This window comes from Schistocerca nitens, chromosome 5 (genome assembly GCF_023898315.1).
Source record: "Schistocerca nitens isolate TAMUIC-IGC-003100 chromosome 5, iqSchNite1.1, whole genome shotgun sequence".
NCBI lineage: Eukaryota > Metazoa > Arthropoda > Insecta > Orthoptera > Acrididae > Schistocerca > Schistocerca nitens.
Window position 1 is genome coordinate 572,462,784 of NC_064618.1, and position 21,128 is coordinate 572,483,911.

General features: G+C 41.6%; 1 protein-coding gene across 1 annotated transcript in view; it reads left to right on the plus strand.

The window, feature by feature from the left end:
* Positions 1-21,128, plus strand: part of LOC126259320 (UDP-glycosyltransferase UGT5-like) — a 156,904-nt gene that overhangs the window by 91,962 nt on the left and 43,814 nt on the right. Inside the window, exon 2 of the mRNA XM_049955999.1 lies at positions 9,102-9,914. Coding sequence (XP_049811956.1) covers positions 9,102-9,914 — 813 coding nt within the window. The remainder of the gene's footprint in view (positions 1-9,101; positions 9,915-21,128) is intronic.

The window sequence follows — 21,128 nt, forward strand, 5'->3', positions numbered from 1 at the left end:
CATGAGGAACTGTGTTTGCTGCTGTGTTGCTGAGAGAGCACTCCCGTCGCCATACGAATCGAATAATTCATTGTCACATGACTGGGACATTGTCAGCTGCCACAGGATGGACATTACATCACATCAGCACATTAGACTGCAGCCATATACTGAGTACCGTACCCGATGTAGTGGACAATCCGTCTTCAAGGCTGTTTAGACTCTGGACTTCCTACGAGCGTGCAAACACGTAAAAAGTATACTGTAAGTATCGTGAATTAGGGCAGATCGCCGCGGCGACAGTCAGCTGTCATGGGCAACAGTAAATCGTTGAAAGGGATCGAATTCATTGTTTTAGACTATAACATCTAATGGACAAACAATACCCAAAGAGTTCCCGCCACTATGGGACGCAGTAACCACTTCTTCAAATCTCTTGGTACACACAGCCTAGCTCCGACGCAAGTCCACCACCTTTGATTGCCTGAAGCATGGAAATGATTGGTTGGGTTGATGAGTTGACACGTCCAATGTCAGGGAACTCATACAAGGCTCGTTCAGTAATTCATGCAACACATTTTTTTCTCGGGCAGTTTCGGTTGAAAAAATGAGGAACTTGTTATGGAACATAAAACATTACCGCTCTAGCCCTATAGTCTAAGTTCCGACGAGTGGTGGCGCTGTATGTAGCCTTCCAAATAGCGTCTGTAACAGAGGTGCTTCCAAAGCACAGAACTGTCATTGAGTTTCTTTTGGCGGGTAACTAGAGCATCGCAGATACTCATAGGATATGCAGAATGTCTACAGAGACCTGGTAGTGAACAAAAGTACGGCGAGTCTGGTCGAGGCGTCTGTCATCGTCTCAACAAGGCCACGCAAACCTGTCGATCTCCCGTCAACGCAAGGTCTCACAAGTTTCCGCACCCGAGAGCGTCCACAAAACTTCATTGGACTGTTCTCCCTCATCCACCCTAAAGGCCGTATCTCGCACCCTCAGACTTCCATCTGTTTCACCCAACGAAGGATGCACTCGGGGGAAGCATATGTGGATGATGGAGAGGTTATCGATGCAGCAATACATTGACTCCGACGTCGATCGTTAGTGGTACCACGTGGCGTACAGGCCCTTCGAGTAACGTGGCGTAATGCCGTCGTGTTGAACGGAGATTATGATGAAAAATAGGGTTTTGTAACCAAAAGAGGGAATAATATGGTGTATTGGAATCCTGAATAAAATAAACCTGCTTTCACAAAAAAAAAATTCGTTGAACCTTCTTTCACAAAAAAATTCGTTGAACCTGCTTTCACAAAAAAAAAAAAAATCGTTGCATTACTTACGGAATGCTCCTCGTACACCGAAAACTACTCGAGGCTATGGGCCTATACGGGGAACAGTTGAGGTAGATGAAGCTGTTGCTGCAGCCAGGATGTTTGTGATATAAAGTGGAAACCCTAATCATCTAGTACTGTCTCTTACTAGTGAATAATACAGGAAACCATAGTACAGTGCAGCTGTTACTGCGGAATACTTTTCTGATAACTGCAACATTCTACAGACTTCCTCTAGGAAACATTCGGTTCTTCATGAGAAATCTAGGTGGTTTATTGAGCTGCCTGTCAGAAAAGAAGAAATGGTTAATATTTTGTGCATATTTCGGTGTAGAGGGCGGTTCGGAAAGTAACCACCGTAAGTGTGGCACTACTATTTGCATGCGAAGCGCCGTAATAGTCACATCTGCACGTTCTCTGATTCAGTAAATTTCCAGCTGTGGGAGTACTGTACGAATCTCGGTCTTTCGCATATTGGCTTGTTAAAACCTCAAAACACCAGCACTGTAATAAAAAAAAGGTTTCAGCAGCAGACATTTATCGTCAGTTGCGTACTTTTATACGGTCCTAACGTTATAAGTGAAGGTATTATGAGACAAAGGGTCAGATTTTTTTTAAACTGGTGGAACAAATATTCATGATCAAGAGAGGAGTGGTAGACCTTCTGTTGCGAGTCTACATCTTCATCTGTATTCTCCAAACCATCGTGAGGTGCGTGGCAAAGGATACATCCCATTGTACAAGTTACTAGGGTTTCTTCCAGCACCATTCACGTATTGAGCACGAGAAGAATGATTGAGTGCCTCTGTGCGTGCAGTAAGTATTCTAATCTTATCCTCAGTGTCCCTATGTGAGCGATATGTAGGGGGTTGTTGTATATCCCTAGAGAATCATTTAAAACCAGTTCCTGAAACTTCAATAGAATTATCGGGATAGTTTGTCTTAAAGAGCCTGCCAATTGAGTTCCTTCAGTATCTGTCACACTCCCACCTGCGACGGTCGACGGAATGGAATAAGAGTCTCTGTTGTGTTTCACACCGAAAATATCCTATCTTCCGTTTGCGCACACGAACAGTCCAGGTCCGGCGTCGGCAAAGACGCGCAGGACTCTGTCCTGGAGCTTTGTGTCAGCTCCGCTTAAATACCATCGATCCGAAATTCCCGAAGCTACGTCACGTAACTGCTTTTCAGTGATCACCACTTCTTCGCATAACTTTTTACATAGAAGTGCAATCTTAATTCTGTTTGCACCATTATGAGCGCGCTCAACTTCTTATCAAAAACTTACTTTACACAAATTTGTAGCTGCAGTAGTTTGCCCCGAATTAATGTTTCAATGTTTTGCAAATCTGTGCAGAGTGCGAAAATAGTGATTGCCCATTTGTGCCACTAAATAGCATCACAGTTCTTTATAAGGCACCACTTTCCGTACTGATTTGAAGCACTCTCTCTGATGGACTGATCAGAATTTACGTAGATACAAAGATTAAACCAATATGGGCAAAACAAGCAAAAAATATTAATAAACGACAACATACCAGAATGATTACAAATATCACATACTAATTGTGTTGAAATGTGTGTAACACCCGCTGTCATACACTACCTTGATGTTCGTGTATGTGTTTTGTGTGATTTCTTTTAATTATTAACAAGAAATTAATAAAATTGGTATTTTTATCAGTGAAAAATATAAATCGTATCGGTGTCCCGGCTCGTTTGTCTGAAACTCCTCTTTCATTTGCCATATCATACTTTGTAGTACTAATTTGCGTTTGCGTATAATTAACACAAACGTGGATGATAATGTTGTATGGTTTGTGGGGGCGCTCAACCGCGCGGTCATCAGCGCCCGTACAAAGTCCCAATTTTTACTCAGTCCAATTTTTACAAAGTTCAGTCGAGCCACTGTCACAAGTGGTGGTGGTGGTGGTGGTGAAATGACAACACAAACACCCAGTCCCCAGGCAGAGAAAATCTCCAACCCGGCTGGGAATCAAAGCCAGGACTCCATGATCCAGAGGTAGCAACAACAGGCACGAGACCACGAGCTTCAGACTGGATAAAGTATTGTCTTAAAGCGTGTGCTGGAACGGGAAAAACGCTCGTGATGTCACTTAACCGCCAGCCATTTGAAACTGACAGGTCCACGTGGAGCGATTGCTGATCACTCGCTCGCCGCAGTCTTCCTTCTCGCTCTCGCCCGCTGTTTGGCTGAGCCGGCCTCACCAGTCGCCTTGTGGGCACACTTTAAGTGCAACCCGCGATCAAATTTCTCTCTTCAAATGACTGTAGTGTCACATGGATTAAACAAACATGTGGCGATTCGTACTGACCTCCTTCGTATACGTTCACTATCCTTTAGGACTATCTGGCATGGTTCCACACATTCGAGCAATATTCTAGAACTGGTTACACAAGTGATTTGTAAGTAGTCCCTCTTTTAGACTGATTGCACTTCCCCAGTGTCCTACCAATAAACCGAAGTCTGCTACCTGCTTTACCCACGACTGAACGTATGTGATCATTCGATTTCATATCCCTACAAAGTGTTCCACACAGGTATTTGTATGAGTTGGCCGATACCAGCAGTGACTCATTCGTATTATAGTCACACAATACTACGTTTTTTCGTTTTGTGAAGTGCAAAATTGTAAGTTTCTGAACATTTAGAGCAAGTTGTCAATTTCTGCACACGTTGAAATCTTATCAAGATCTGACTGAATGTTTATGCAGCTTCTCTCAGATAGTGCTTCATTGTAGGTAGCTTCATTGTAGGTAGCTTCATTGTAGGTAGCTTCATTGTAGGTAGCTTCATTGTAGGTAGCTTCATTGTAGGTAGCTTCATTGTAGGTAGCTTCATTGTCTGCAAAAAGCCTGATTTTACTATTAATATTGTCTGCAAGTTCCTTAATATGCAACATGAACAGCAAGGATCCCAACACACTTCCCAGTGGTACACCTGAAGTTACTTCTGCATCTGATGATGACTCTCCATCCCAGATAACATGCTGTGTCCTCCCTACCAAAAAGGACTCAAAATATGGGGAGAGGGGTGAGGAAGGGGGGGGGGGGTGAGGATGACCTAGTAAGAGGCAATGTCACTTTGCATACTGATCTTCTGCTCAAATGAAAATTTCATAAAATGATCACCCTGTTTTTGTGACACGGCAGTTTTCTTGTGACGTGTTGAAGCATAGTTGTTTCCATGGTTCTTTTGGACCTCTTCACCATACACAAACTTCACAATGGTACTTCTAAAGCACAATACACAATGCTGTGAAGTCTGCATGTGGTGAAGTCTGTAAAGAACCATGGAAATAATGATGCCTCAACACATGACAAGAAAACTGTCATAAGAACAGAGTGAGTGATCGTTCTATAAAATTTTCATGTGAACAGATCATAAATACACAAAGTGAAATCCTCTCACTAGGTTATCCTCCTCTTCTCCACAGGATGATATCAGTCAGTTAAAGAAACTTTAATGTCTGTATAAACATGTGTTAAATGCTTTTGTAATGTTAATTTAGCCTGATGATGAGGTATAATCCTAGAGACATGTTGCTAAATAAATAATTTAGTTGCGAACAAGTTCTGTGACTGGTAGTGGTATTTGGAAACTCTTCATAGCAAAATCATTATTTGCACAGTTTCTGAATTCTTAGTGTGTAAAAAGAAATCTTTTATGTCGACCAATTCTGGGTTTTGTTTTGAAGATAAGTGAAACTCCCCTATCTCATTGTCCAGCTTTTCCCCAGTGTGTCTTTGAAGGATCTTGGAAAATATGTAATATGTGACTGCAAGGAGTGGTGTTCCTCTGTAGTTATTGGGGTCTTTCTTTTAAATGGGTGGGTAACAGCTGAGGTTCAGTCATCCGAGTGTTTCTCAGTAGCCCATATGTATTGTATTTATATGGTTGTGTGTGTTTTCTCTGACTAATTTCAGCATTTCGGTCACTATAATATCTTCCCTTAGATGCTTTGTGTTTGAGATTTACAACCTCTTTGACTTTCTCCTATGTGGGAGGAGGGATGTGCTTGATGTTTAGTTACTGGGTTCCCTAATGAGGAGTCACTGAGTAGGTGCAATAGCATTTAAAAGCTTCTAGAAGTAGTCATCTAGAGTTTTTGTGCCATCACTGTCACTGACATATAATGATCCATCTGCTCACTGGAGATGTAAAGTAGGATACAAAAAAGGGTTTGTTTATTGTTCGAGGCCCTTGTATTAGCATCTAGAGATGTTCCTTTGAAAATTCTCCTTTGCCTGCTGAATCAGTTGGTTGTTGTACTTCCTACTTTCCACTCTTCTATTGCTGGTTGTGGTCTTCCTTTGTCTAATAAAGGCATGTACATTGCCTTCATTTTTATACTGGTTCCATTTGACCCATGCTAATAGTCTTTTTTTTACTTAATTACTGCAATGTTAACAGAATAACTCAGAATTTTTAAGTAGTTGATATGGTAACTATTTAAAACTTAATGAACTTTTTAAACACACACACAATTGTCTTTGAACACCTTGTTTAACAAATAAGTTTTTCACTTCCTATTTTCTTAACAAAAAAAGTAAAAACTGTACTTATGTATTACTCTTTAACATTAAAACTTTCTGGACCATATATTTAATATCTGTAAGGTTTTGTTTACTAACTACAAAATGTAAGACATGTGGCCATGATTCCTCCTGTAATGTCAGGCTATTTATCTGATGATACCTATTTGCGTACACAGTGTCTCAACATGATAGTTTTTATTCCCACCAGAATAACACAATAAAGACAAATGAGTGAGTTTAAAGGGCATATTCCACCAATTTGGGCATTCATCCCACTGACTTAACACAGAAGCACAAATCAATCATACCTTTGGTAGATGTAAGAAAATAACTCCCAAAGCTGTACAATGTTCATTTGCAGACCTGTGGTTTCTCTAGATTCTATCTTGGTTTATTAGTTTCTTGTCTGTTGTGGCACATACACAACCTCCATTTTTCCATTAGCCTATCCATTCAATGTGGGTGTACACTTAGATTTACCCTACAAATCTCTATTGTCAGTTTCTGATTTTAGCCAGTTTTCAGTGCCTAATATAATGTATGTGAGCTCCACTGCTTTTTAGGACTGCTTCAAACTCTGGGACTTTCTGAAATTTGCTTTAGCAGTTGATCTTTGGAATTTTGTTTCATCTGTGGGGATAATTTGAGCCTTACACTGATACTTTGATCGCTCCTCCTGCTACCTTTATGTACAATGGATGGAGACTCATCCAAGCTATAAAGAAAGAAAAAACCTTGTGCATACTCTACACACAGTTAGCTATGTGGTAGCAGCCTCTGATTAGGGAGGGGCAAATTTTAAAAAATACAGATATTTAAAGGACACATTGACATTATTGAGACAAAGATGCCAGCATTTTAATATATCAATATTTTTGGCCCATTCGTATGCAAGAGGTGTCTCAGGAGTGAAACACTTCTGATGTGTGACGTTCACATTTCAGACAACAAGAAACCATTTTCCATTAAATACCAATGCAGTAATGTGTGTGACTTTTGTGTTGGATGTACATTACTTTTATGGTGCATCTATCTTTCATTGATCGATGCACTCAGAGAATAAGGAGAGCAAACATTCTGCCTTATATTTGGGAGCAGGGAGTAGAATTTCCACCGTTTTCATACAGTGCTGCCACCAAACAAGTCTATCTTGCACCTTGTTTCCATTATTTGCAATGGTAAAAAGGACACATGAAAGTAATAAACTTTCATAATATGCATTACAGATAACTTCATGTTGAAATCTGGTGCTCATTTGCAGTACTGAATATGAAATTAAATTAAGCCATTTGTAAGACATTTACAGTTAGATTGCAAAGATTGGCAGTAGCAAGGAATCTGCAGATAAGAACTGCATAGTCTATGAATCAAGAAATGACAGGTAATAAAAAATATCACTTTTGATACTCAATATCAGTTAATTGATACATTGATAATCTAGATATTGTCAAGATATATTGACACTATAATGAAAAAAATTTTATATTTAGGTGTATCAATATTTCTTCCCCATCGCTACTTCTGATGTGTAGGTCACTTCATCCTTAACACATTTAGGGGGATCCTAAAATTCTCAACACTATGGTGCAAGTCCAGGAAGTCACAGCAAAGCTCAACACAGAACCTTTGAAGTCTCTGGTTCAAGCCTTCTACATGGCTCAGAACCAGAACACCCCAATTATTTTTGGGAAGAGTGCTGCAGATTGTGATCTTTGTTGAAACTCAGTGAGCAACGTTTGTCATCTCGACATTTTCTGGCAGTCATTGGCATGATATGGCCTCTGGTAAGATGACAATCTTAATTCATTGCAAAATGTATCACAATTTGCAGTTGACTGTACCTTGTTCCCTGAGTGGGTGCCAGAACACCTTCGGAGAGTGGAATAAGGCCTCCAGAGTAACACACAGAATGCACAAGGTGACCTCATGCTGCTATTTCTCTGAGTTGTACCATTATTTGCCATACTTTTGAAGTGCTGATGATTACCATACCCCTACCATTTTGTGTTCACCTTCCCTTGACACAGGGCACAGCAGGTTTCTCAAAGGGTGAAGCATGTTTCACTGGTTCAAATTCACTTTCAGAGGAAGCACTATGAAATTTGTTGGTTAGGGGATGGATGTAACACCTTGAGTTCCTTCATCTGGCCCCCTCCCCTCCCCTTCCTCCCCATGCAGATGGCCTCTAAACCTACCGACATTTCTTTGAAGATATGATCTATCGCCTTTCTCCCCCTAGAACCAAATGCTTTTTTGAAAGTAGTAAATGATACTTTTGTCAGTTTTCTGGTTAACATTCTGTGGTAAACTATTAATTTTACTCACCAAGCAGGAAGAACAAGCACATAAAAGGAGCTTCGCTTTCAGAGCTAGTGGCTCCTTCTGCCAGCAGAAGTCTTTTCTTCTCATCCTGTCCGGTAAGCCTCCCCTGACCCGCAGTTCTGGGTGACTTTTCTGAAATCTACCACTTTTCCTAAGTTTATACAGTCGTTTCCCTTTGCCCCTCCTCCTTCCCCTTCTGTTGGGAGGAGCCCCTTGCTCCAAAAGCTTGCATAAGTAAACCTTCTTTTATGTGTGTTTTCTGCCTCCACATAATTTTTTATCCATCCAATTACATTATATTGTCAAAAATTATTTTCATTGTTATATTATTAATTTTAACTCGCAAATCTGTTCATGCATGAACATTGCAGTGATATCCTCCCAGCTGTTTGTATGAAGTTTCCACAGCTCTGTTCAGAATCTTATCTGTTACCAAATTCATCAGAAAGCAAGTTACATCTCTTGTAACCTTTGGCTCTGACCCTTTCAGTAATTCTGCTGTGTTAATCTTCACCACATGGTTTGTTTCTTTTTGGTCTTTTGGTGGCCTCATTAATTTCTATCTCTACTAGTGAGAAATCAAGATGTCCAGGTATTGCAGAAAATTCTAATTTAACTGTTGGAACTGGATTATTTGTCAATTTTTTGATAGCATTTCTCAGTTTTCTTTCTTATTTAACCCTGTTCTGTCATAAATCTTCGAAACAAATACTTACTTGAAACAGATGCTTAGTATTCGATAATCTTTTAAGTAAACATTTAAATGTTATTAAGCTTGTATAGTTTTTTAGTAGAAACCTTTTATCTTACTTCAGTAAGATATGAAAATTTTATTTTTAGAGTAATAATTTTGAGTGTATCGACATTAACTGAAAAAATTCTAAACTAGATGGATCTCTCATTTATTTCAGATGCAGATACTGTCGCTGCTTGTATTGTTAGCAGTGTCCATTGATGGCACAAATTCTGCACGTATCCTGGGTTTGTTCCCTTACCCTGGCAAAAGTCATTTTATCATGTTTGAAGCATTAATGAAAGGACTTGCATTTAGAGGACATGAAGTTATTGTGTACAGTCATTTCCCACAGAAAACACCAATACCAAACTACATAGACATCAGTCTGGTTGGGTCTGTTCCAACAGTAGTTGATGCAATTAAATTAGAAGATTCATTTGGCTCAGGTTTTTCAACAGTTTTCAAGCTGAAAGAAATGGCAATAACAAACTGTGAAAACGTTTTAGCATTTCCACCAGTACAAAAGCTTATAAACTCAAAGGAGAATTTTGATTTAATTTTCACAGAAGCATTTAATACAGATTGCATGTTACCATTCGTTTACAAATTTCAGGCACCGCACATTGCTCTCTGCTCACATATACCTATGCCTTGGCTTGGTGACCGCTTTGGAAATCCAGACAACCCTTCTTACATACCAAACCATTTTCTGCCCCACAGTGATCAGATGGACCTCCCTGAGCGTTTCAAGAATACAGTGTACTCTGAACTGCAGAAGTGGTACTATTACAGATACATGGAACAACCTACACATGCAATAGCTACTAAATACTTTGGGGAATCACTTCCACCCTTGCATGAAATTGCAAAAAATACTAGCCTCCTTATTATCAACACAAGTCCTGTCCTTAACCTTCCTAGGCCTCAGGTACCAGCTGTCATTGAAGTTGGAGGGATACATATCCGACCAGCCAAGAAATTGCCAAAGGTTAGTAGTGTTATGTTCTTCTGATTATTACTAATCTAGTTTATTATAAAAACAACAAACTTAATGAACAGAGTGGCTTTTTTCTGTAGAACATTTGTAGTCTTCAATGCTAATCGTATAATAAATTTAATGTTTTTTGTAGCACAAATTTGATGACACAGCAGCATTTTCTCAATGATATTTCAGAAAAGACAGTGCAGTTATATATCAGATAAACATTTTCTTTCACTAACAAATGGTTCGTAAGGGTACACACGGAAACACATGAGTCTCAGTATTCAAAAATAATCAGCCACATCTGAAAGAGCACTAATGTAATTGATCCTAAGTAAAATAACTCTGAGCTTATCCCTTCTTTGCTGCTGATGATATAGTCTTAACATACACACACTTGACGTTGCACCAGATACCGTGTTTAGCTGAGTACAAGATGACACTGAATATGACATTTCCCGAAAATTTTATTTTTAACATATTCTGATTAATCAAAACTATGAACCACCTATTGAAACAAAGAATCTGCCTATAAAAGTTAACATTGTACTTGTTCAAAACTTAAGACATTTGCTATCCACATCTTGATAATACAAAGAGAAATAAAATAAACAGGTGGCTTATCTTTATTTTTATCCCTACTTGCTATTTTACTATTTGTCATCTCTGGTATCAACATGTGGGATGATACTTTCACCTAATGAATAAGAGGTGAGGGGAGAGGCAATATATTTCTGTTATGAGCAGCAATGAAATTTATAATCTTAGTTTATACAAATCTTGGGCTGTTCCTTCTGTATACATTGTAATTTTTAATATTTTGATTATGGTAGGATCTAAGATAGCTGTTTTTCCTGAATATATAATAAATTTTGCATCTACACTGGCTGGATAATTTGACAATATTCCTTAGTCTCTTGTTTCCAAACATGTCATCTACTGACTGGTCTCTCATTAACTGCATAGAACCAGCAGCTGACACACTGCTTATGTTTTTGTCATTGTTCATAGTGAGCATTGACAACACTGCTGCACGAAACATGTAAGTACACAATTTGCCCCTACGTAGACTTTTAGTCTCTCTTGCAGAAATTATACTACTGTTAAGTATTTAACCAATTTTAAAGTCAATTCCATTCCATCTGTAAATGGATTCAGGCAAACTGATGTTTAAACATGGTAAATGTTAATAAAAATCAAAGTACACAAATACATTCTCATGGTTGGCAGAGTATTGAAATTTGCTGTCTGCTCACCAATATTTCCATGCCCCCTCCCTCCCTCACATTCGTCCTATTTCTCAGCCAAGCTGGTGTCACTGGTTGCCCTCCAAACCTTCAGAATTCCTCAAAATAAATCTGCATGTGACCTCACAAGCCAAAGCTACATCAGTAAATGTATGTTGACCACTGTAGTAATCTATTACGCGATGTGAAAACACTGACCTCGGCAATAACACTTTAACCTGCAAATGTACAACCACCCCAAATTTTTTGAATGGTGAATTTGGGAGAAAACCACCTCCTATAATCAGGTAAATACTGTATTTTTTGTTTCTTGGGAAAATATCATTAGCATTGATTAATTTAGCTTGGGACTCATCTGGGTCAGTTTACTTTGTATGGGTTCTGATGCACCATTACAGTCATATACTCACTATACTTTGTCTGTTGTGATAAGTTTAAATACAGTGGTGTAGTGGAATGAGTAAAAAGCTTCAGCAATGGCAAAATCCATATAAAATATGAACAGAAAAATTGCTGACTGATAAAGCAAACCACATTTGGCATAGTAGTGATCACTGTGTGTGGGATCTGTGGCTGTCGCTAGTTTTTGCTTCCCAGGTTGCACCTCCTTGCCAGATGTTTTTTGTGTGGTCAACCAAAGCTCATTGAGTTGTCAGATATCTTCAACCAGTCTGTAGCTAACTACCTGTACTTCCTACTTTCTGATTGTAATACTGTGTTTATTCATCACAGTATGATATTCCTAACTGTCTCCAAGACATTATTGTTATGTTGTTATATGATTAAAAACTTAAAGAAAACTCCATTGCTTATGAAAGGATGTCATGAACTCTTAGTGCAATGGTGCTGCTTCCTAATTCAAGGAATGTTAAAGCCAATTTATTAAGCAACTGTTTAAATTATTAAACAGTCACTAATTGCTCTGACATAGATTATCATATTTCTCAAAATTGTCTGTGCAGAGTGCTGCTGTACTCACAGTATCAGAGCAGTAGTTCCCTGAGTAGAACACAAGTTCAATTTCTATTATCTACCAGATCTGTGGCAACTTGGTCATGGTGCATGTCACTGAAACTCAAATTGTTATAGGTACTCTAAGCTGGCTAAAACCAGAGATAGGTACAGCCAAACATTTTACCAAGAACCTAAGGGTGTTTACTAGGATACATTATCCTGTTGGTGGTGGGCAGGTTTGTATCAGTTAGAAGCAGTAAACTTGTAATAAAACTGAAGCAGACAGTAGTTGTGAATATGGGTTGAGGTTATACTTGACAACCAGAATAAATTAAAAGTTTATTCCATTTTCTGACAACATGATTCAGATGATGTAATTGTTGAAAAGTTCAAGGAAAATTTGAGTCTCATTTAGAAAATGTACCCCAATCATACAATTTATTGTTGCTGGTAACTTCAGTCTACCCTTGACATGTTAATAACAATAAATGTTCAAATCCAGGGGTAGGCATAAAACATTGTCCAAAATTGTAATAAATGCTTTCTCTGAAAATTATTTTGAGCAATTAGTTCAGGACCCACACATAATGTAACAAGTTGATAACTTAGTTGACCTCTTAGCAACAAGTAGTCTGAATAAATATGGAGCATCTTGCGGATTCTGGCATTAGTGACCACAAGGTCATTGTAGTGAGACTGAGGACCACTATATCTGTTTAAAAAAAAGCAAAAGAAATTTGCTTGATGCATTCCTAAGTGTATTGATAAGGGTTGCAGACTGCTATGTAGTCACCCTAGGATTGCAGGACCACTGCCTGGCCATCAAGGTGTTCAATAAGGATGACTTCATGAAATGGGTAATGCCAGGTCTTTGGGGACCATGAAAGCAGAAGTTAAACAGCTGTTATTGACAGTGCATTCTATACAGCAAAGTCAACCAGTGCCCAGCCATGAACTGCTGAGGCACTGGTATCAGTTAACTGCAGTGCTGGAAGCAGCAGGCAGCCTTGTTGAGGCAGGTGATGTCAACACAGCTCCACAGCTTATGGGCAGCCAGCAATGTGTGCCAATAGCAGCTCAGGAAATGGCTAGCAAGTTCGGCAGAAAATTCAAAGATTCTGGTGGTATGTAAAGTACACAAGTGACAATACACTGCCAATAGCTTCACTGATTGATAGCAGTGGTAATGTTACTGGTGGCAGTACCACTGAAACTGAGTTACTAAAGTTTTCAAAAATTACTTCATCAAAGATGATGCAGCAAATATTCCAGAATTCAAATCTATAACAACTGCCAGTATGAGTAGATACCCTCAGTCTAGCAAAGCAGCTCAAATCACTTGATAAAGGGAAGTCTTGTATACCAGTTAGGTTCCTTTTGGAGTACGTTGATGTAATAGCGCTGTATTTAGCAGTCGGATACAACCACTTGACAAAAGATCCATACCTAAGGGCTGGAAAGTTGAACTGTCCATACCAATATATGAGAAAGGAAACAGAAGTAATCCACTGAATTACAGACCCATATCATTATCAATTTGCTGTAGGATTTGGAACATTTTCTTTGTTTGAATATTATTAATTACCTCAATGTAAATGATCTATTGACTCGTAGCCAGCATGGATTCAGAAAATATTCTTCTGAAACACAACTTGCTGATTTATTCACACGAAGTAATGAGACATCAGCTCTCAAGTTGATTCTATATCTATAGATTTAAAAAAGGCTTTCAGCACCTTTGCTAACAAGCAGCTTCTACTCAAACTGCTTACCCACAGTGCTGTCTCAGTTGTGCAACTGGGTTCATGATTTCAAATCAGAAAGGCACAGTTCATAGTAACTGGTGTGAAATAGACTGAAACAGAAATGATATATGGCGTTTCCCAAGGAAAGCTCTCTTAGACAGTTTGCAGAGGATGTTATCATAAACTGTCTAGTAAACTAACCAGAAGATCAAAACCATTTGTAAAACCAGTTACACAAGATATCTGTACAGTATGAAAAGTGGCAACTGACATTAAACAATAAAGTTTGAGGTCATACACAAGAATACTAAAAGGAATTGCTAAATTTCTGTTACATCATAAATCTCACAAATTTAATGACTGTCAGTTCATTTAAAAACCTAGGGATTACACTCGCTGACAGCTTAAATTGAAACGATCACAAATAAAATTCTATGGGGAAATCAAACTAAAGATTGTGTTTTACTTGCAGAAGTCTTAGAAGATGTGTCAAATCTACTAAAGGGAATGCCTACATTACATTCATCCTTCCTCTTCTGAAGTATTGCTGCATGGAATGGGATCCTCACCAGGTAGGATTGGGACATTGAAAAAGTTCAAAGAAGTCAGCTTACTTTGTATTTCATAAACTAGCAGTGTGCCTCATTGATTGATAAGCAAGTTGGGGTAGCAATGATTGAAACAAAGGTTCTTTTTGCTGTGGGAAGATCTTTTTATGAAATTTTAATCACCAGCTTTCTCCTCCAAATGTGAAAATATTTCACTGGCTACCACCAATATAGGGAAAAAATGATTATCGTAATAAAAGAAGAGAAATTGGAGCTCACGTGGCAAACTGAAGTGTCAGCTGTTCCCACATTTTATTAGAGCATGGAACAGTAGATGAACAGTCTGAAAGTGTTTCGATAAACCCTCTGCAAATGCTCAGGTGTGCGTTGCAGGGTAGTACCTAGATATAGAAATATATGCCATACAAATGACTGACTGGCTACATCAATTTATTAAGTACTGCAACATCTACCTCAGTCATTTAGTACAGCAATTTTACCAAAGAAATGTTCCTCATATTCTGAGTGTAACATTAAGTACTAAGATTTGAACAAAAATTTTACGTTAAAAAATTAATGGTTTATTAATCACCACTTGTTTAAAATGTGGTATGCACTTTATGGGTGCAATACTGTAGGATGTATCCTTAGTTAAATTCTGTGTTTCTAGAGTTGCATTAAGCATGAATGTTCTATGAGCAGTGTTAATGGCAACAACTACAGTATTAAATTACATGGCATGCCTGCTCACAATTTTGCAAAAGCAAAATCAAAATGGATAACACTTGGGCAGTCTCTAAAGGTCATTTATGTTCCTGTTTTGTTCAAATTACTTTTCAGAAGTCTCATTCAGATAGTACTGAGGGTGTCATACAGAGATTATAAAATGAACAACAAAACAGCAAGGTTTTGACATGGGGCATAAGAAGCTTCGGAATAGTCTACAATACAGTTGATTTGTATTATAAGATGAAATTTTAGTTTTATGAGAGAATGTAATTGAAATGTACTATAAAATTTGATTTGGTTCTGAAAACAGCATTAAAAGTTTGGAATTCAGTGCCAGAACTAATTTTCAGACAGTTTGAATAGAACCATAATGCCCTGTACCATGTACTCATAATCAGTTACTGTAAATTTAGGAAGAAATGGGAAGGATTCATTTGGTGTAGCCAAGGGCAACTAACTTAAAGGTCAGAGCAACATAACTATGTGCTTAAGGAGAGGAAGGAAGCCAGGTGTTTGTTTTCATAAACTAAGTTATTGTGATCAGAAGTGTAACAAAATGATGAAATTTCACTACAGAATGAAGTAAAATGCAAAATAATTAATGGAAGTGTGCAGTAAGCTGGTCAATATGAAGATTCATCATAGTTTGTGGAAGGATAGAAGAGATTAAATTTATGTTATTGGTGTGATCCAGTCTTGAATACAATTAGTATCTGGGGACAATCAAACTGAGTGACTCTGGATGGTAGGTTAGGAACTTAGAAATTTACTAAATTCAGACACATTCCAATGAATTCAGATCTTATCAGTTCAGTTGTAGTGAGTATATTAGAGAGATCCCCATTTATTTATGGGACACATTATCATATAGATAGTCGCAAATCATTGCCGACCAAATTCTTCAAAATACTTCCCCACTGTAGCATCTTTCAGCGCATATTTAACTCCCTTGGCACATACACTATGTCATCAAAAGTATCTGAACACCTGGCAGAAAATGACTTAAAAGTTCGTGCCTCCCTCCATCGGTAATGCTGCAATTCAATATGCTATTGGCCCACCCTTAGCATTGATGAAAGCTTCCACTCTCACAGGCATGCATTCAATCAGGTGCTGGAAGATTTATTGGGGAATGGCAGCCAATTCTTCATGGGGTGCTGCACTGAGGAGAGGTAACGATGTTGACTGGTGAGACCTGGCACGAAGTTGAAGTTCCAAAACATCCCAAAGATGTCCCATAGGATTCAGGACAGAACTCTGTGCAGGGAAGTTCATTACAGGGATGTTATTATCATGCAACTACTCTGCCACAGGCCACACATTATGAACCAGGTGCTTGATAATGTTGAAAGATGAAATCGCCATCCCCGAATTGCTCTTAAACAGTGGGAAGCAAGATGATGCTTAAACATCAGTGTATGCCTGTGTTGTAATAGTGCCATGCAAAACGATGACAGGTGCAAGCCCCTTCCATCTAAAAAAAAAACCACCACACCATAACACCACCGCCTCTGAATTTAACTGTTGGCACTACATACACTGGCAGATGACATTCACTGCGCATTCGTCATATCCACACCCTGCCATAAGATCACCACATTGTGTACTGTGATTCGTCATTCCATACAACGTTTTTCCACTGTTCAATCATCCAATGTTAACGCTCCTTGCACCAAGTGAGGCGTTGTTTGGCATTTACCAGCTCCTGCCTACCTGTCATAGTACTTGCAGTGAATCCTGATGCAGTTCAGAATTCCTGTGTGATGGTCTGGATAGATGACCCTCTTCAACTGTGGGCAGTATCTGTCAGTCAACAGATAAGGTTGGCCTGTATGCTTTTGTGCTGCATGTGTCCCTTACAATTTCCACTTCTCTATCACAATGGAAATAGGGGACATAGGGATGTTTAGGGGTGTGGAAATATCACATACAGATGTACGACACAAGTGACACCCAGTCACCTGACCACGTTCTAAGTCAGAGTTCCGCAGGACACCCCATTCTGCTCTCACGATGTCTGACTACTGAGGTTGTTGATATGGAGTACCTGGCGGTAGGTGGCAGCACACTGCACCCCTGACCCCCTCCCCCCCCCACTCCAAGGGGGTCCACAACTCTTTTGTGGATACGTGCGTAGCGAGCACGGGACCCCGAGCTAATGTAGGCCTCCTTACTTTCCGGGCTGCATACCTTACCTTTCCGCATACTTCCCCATCCCCCATCTTGCCCCCCCCCCCCCCACTCCCCCCCCCTACCGCCGCCTCTTTCCTTCCCTTTCTCCCCCTCTGGGAGTATGGTTTGTGCCTACGTCCGGAGACGGACGCTCGTAAATGTAACTCATTCTTTGCCTTCTCTGCTTGCATGTCTTCATCCTTCCTTTGTCCTTCTCTTTTCTGTACCTCTTCTCTTTACCCTTTTCTCCGCTGCGGCGTTTGAGACCTCTCTTCTTTCCTTTCCCTTTCTTTGTTTTTCCCCTTTCTCTTTCTTCCTCTCTGTGCGTGTCTGAAGGCTGACCCACACATTTTCATGCGTAGCCGGTGACGGGGTAACACGTAATTCCCCGCCCCGGGTAGACAGGTAGGACATGTACGTACCCCCTGGTAACGGCCAGGCGCAGGGAGGGGTGATTACCCGAGCTGATACCTTCCGAAAGTGCCGATTGGTCCCTCCGTCCGTTTGTTGGGAGGTGTGACCTGAGGTGTGAACAATCACCTAAGGCGGGAGTGTCCTCAGAGAAGGCCCCCACAAGGGAGGAGCGCGCCATCGGAGACGCCGCTAATCATGAGGGATTCTTCCGCAATGGTTTCCTCATTTTCCACTATGTCTGCTCACAAGCGTAAGTTCACTGAGTCTCAGCCACAGACAGTTCTTCCATCGTTGCCACAGTTCCTTGTTGTTTCTCGGTCTGACGAAGGTCACAACTTCTCCACGGTCAACCCTTTCATTATTCAGAAAGGTGTCGATGCAATTGCAGGTCCTGTAAAGTCTTGTTCCAGATTACGAAATGGCAGCTTGTTATTAGAAACAGTCAGTGCCCTCCAGGCACAAAAATTGCTGCATACTTCACTACTCCACACCTTCCCTGTCTGGGTGGAAGTGCACCGCACTTTAAATTCCTCATGTGGAGTTGTTTATACCTGCACCCTTGACGGAATGTCAGACGAGGAAATTCAACACTACCTGTCTGACCAGGGCGTAACGGCTGTTTATCGAGTCATGAAAAGGGTTGACACGTACATCGTTCCAACCCGTACTGTCTTCTTGACATTTGACAGAGTTCAACTCCCATCAAAAATAAAAGCGATCTATGAGATAATTTCCGTTCACCCCTACGTCACAAACCCTACGCGTTGCTATTGGTGCCAGCGGTTCATTCATACCAGCCAGTCCCGTTCCAACCCGGCCAAATGTGTTACATGTGGCAAGGATGCCCATGAGGGTGCTTGTCCACCTCCATCCCCTCGTTGCATCAACTGTATGGGTGACCACGCTGCTTCCTCTTGCGAATGCCCCATTTTTAAAGACGAAAAGCTCATTGAGGAAATCAGAGTGAAGGAAAAGGTGTCGACCTTTGCTGCTCGAAAATTATTCGCCAGTCAAAAGCCCACTGTGCCTCAGACAGGAAAATACAGCACTGTCCTTGCCTCTCCTCGGCCAACAAAAGAGGCGGCCATGCAGGCTTGTGATCTCACCTTTAGTGACACGGTCGTCAGATCGGCCAGCGCAAAGATCGCCCGTTCAACCTCCCCACTCTTGCCTGCTCACTCTACGGCTTACCCTTCATCGGATTCTGCTAAATCTCGAGCCCAAAAGTCAGACACCCGGACTTCCAAAAAAGAGCATACTTGTGAAGATTTTTTACGTGCCCCAAATTCACAACCACCGGTTCCTCCTTCATCTAAACATCATGTTTCCAAGAAGGGTAATAAGAAACCCAGTTCCTCTCCTTCTCCGCCAAGGCGTGTCCCATCTACAGCACCACCTGTCGGAAATCGCCCTTGGCCGTCTTCTGTGTCGCCGAGGCGTACTGCTGGCGGCCGATCAACCGGCCGATTGCTGGTGGCAGGAGCTGCTCCTGAACAACATATGGATCAGGATCTTCTGCCTTCGGCTGAATGCCATTCCATGCTGTCGGTCGCAAGCTCTGAGCAGTCGTTGAGTTGACGGCAACCTTGGTCACATTCTTCCGTTTTCTGTCCACCCTATGTCCATCAACCATTGGAATATCCGCAGCATTCGAGCCAGTCGGGATGAATTGACGATCCTCTTACGATCCTACTCGCCGGTCATCTTCTGTCTTCAGGAAACAAAGCTGCGTCCCCACGACCACTTTGTCTTCCCCCATTTTCAATCAGTCCGATTTGATCTCCTCTGTTGAAGGCACTCCAGCACATGGAGGACTCATGATTTTTCTCCATAATACTCTCCATTATCACCCAATCCCCTTAAACACTTTCCCCCCCTGCGGGTCCAGGGTAAGAATAGGCCCGAGGTATTACTGCCTGTCGTAAGAGGCGACTAAAAGGAGTTTCAACCATTTCGGCCTTCCATGTGATGGTCCCCCTTGGGGTTTGACGTCCATTTTTCAAAATTCTACAGAAGTATGAGCCTTTTGGGGAAGGACGCCTTACGTGGTGTACCACTGGTCCTAAGTGCACTAAGACCTTGGCACTCAGCATTGCACCGGCGTTGTAACCATACCCACTATTCCTCAAATTGGGCCTAAACGCCTGATGGGTTGTCCAAGTTACGCCCATAGTGCATCTCCATCTGCACCAGCGGTCATGATGGACTTTCCATGGCACCAGAAATCCAGCACGGTAGCCAGCCCGTTGTGGTGGGGTCGTCATGTACCCTCTAGGTTGTAGCCCCCTGACAACACAGGGATCGTACTGCCGATACCTGAGCTGCACCCTCCCCACGTCGGCCAAGGAGTAGATGCCCGTCTCCTTGGGGCATCAGGACTCCCGGCAATGGTCATCCTGCCAGGTGGCCCTTGCTGCGGCTGGGTGGTGCCCGTGGGGAGAGCCCCTGGTCGGAGTGGGTGTTATCGGGGTGGACGTTTCGCAGATGAAACGTCAACACGTATCAGGTCGCTCTGCAGCCGAGTCTTTCAAAAGAAAAGGTACTGTTTCTAGTTCTGGTTCTCCTGCCCTTTCCCCCTTGGCCACTCCATGGGAGGAGGGACAGGCCCGCCGGCTTGGGGCGAAGTACTTCCCCCGCTATTTGGTCTGTTCTCGAACCGATGGGGGGGACATTCGCCACCTCCAAGCCCATGTTCTTTGTTCAGCACATTGAGGACATCTTCGGGGAAATCGAGGCTCTCAGCAAGATGTGTTCAGGGTCCGTTCTTATCAAGACCACCTCCGCCACACAGTCGGCGGTGCTCCAGGCGTGCGACCGCCTAGGGGACATCCCAGTATCCATTGTCCCACATCTGGCACTAAATAGAACACAGGGGGTTATTTTTCATCGTGACCTCCTGCTACAATCTGATGAGCTCAGGGCCAACCTGGAGCGCCGAGGCGTGCATTTCGTCCGGCGAGTCCAGCGCGGCCCCAAAGACCGTCGCATCGACACCGGGGCCTTTATCCTCGCCTTCGAGGGGGACGTTCTCCCGGAGAAGGTAAAGGTGATGTGCTACCGGTGTGATGTGCGACCTTACGTCCCGCCTCCTATGCGCTGTTTTAGGTGTTTGCGCTTTGGGCACATGTCGTCACGGTGTGAGGCTGAGCCCCTTTGTGGCGATTGTGGACGTCCTCTTCGTGAGGAACATACATGCACCCCACCACCTCGGTGCATTAATTGTCCTGCCGTCCACTCGCCTAGATCCTCAGACTGCCCCGCATATCAGAAGGAGAAGAAGATACAAGAAATGAAAACTTTGGATCGGCTCTCTTATTCTGAGGCCAGGAAGAAGTATGACCGCCTCCATCCCGTGCCATTGACCACTTCGTTTGCCTCAGTTGTGTCCACTCCTTCCACGCTATCCTCACC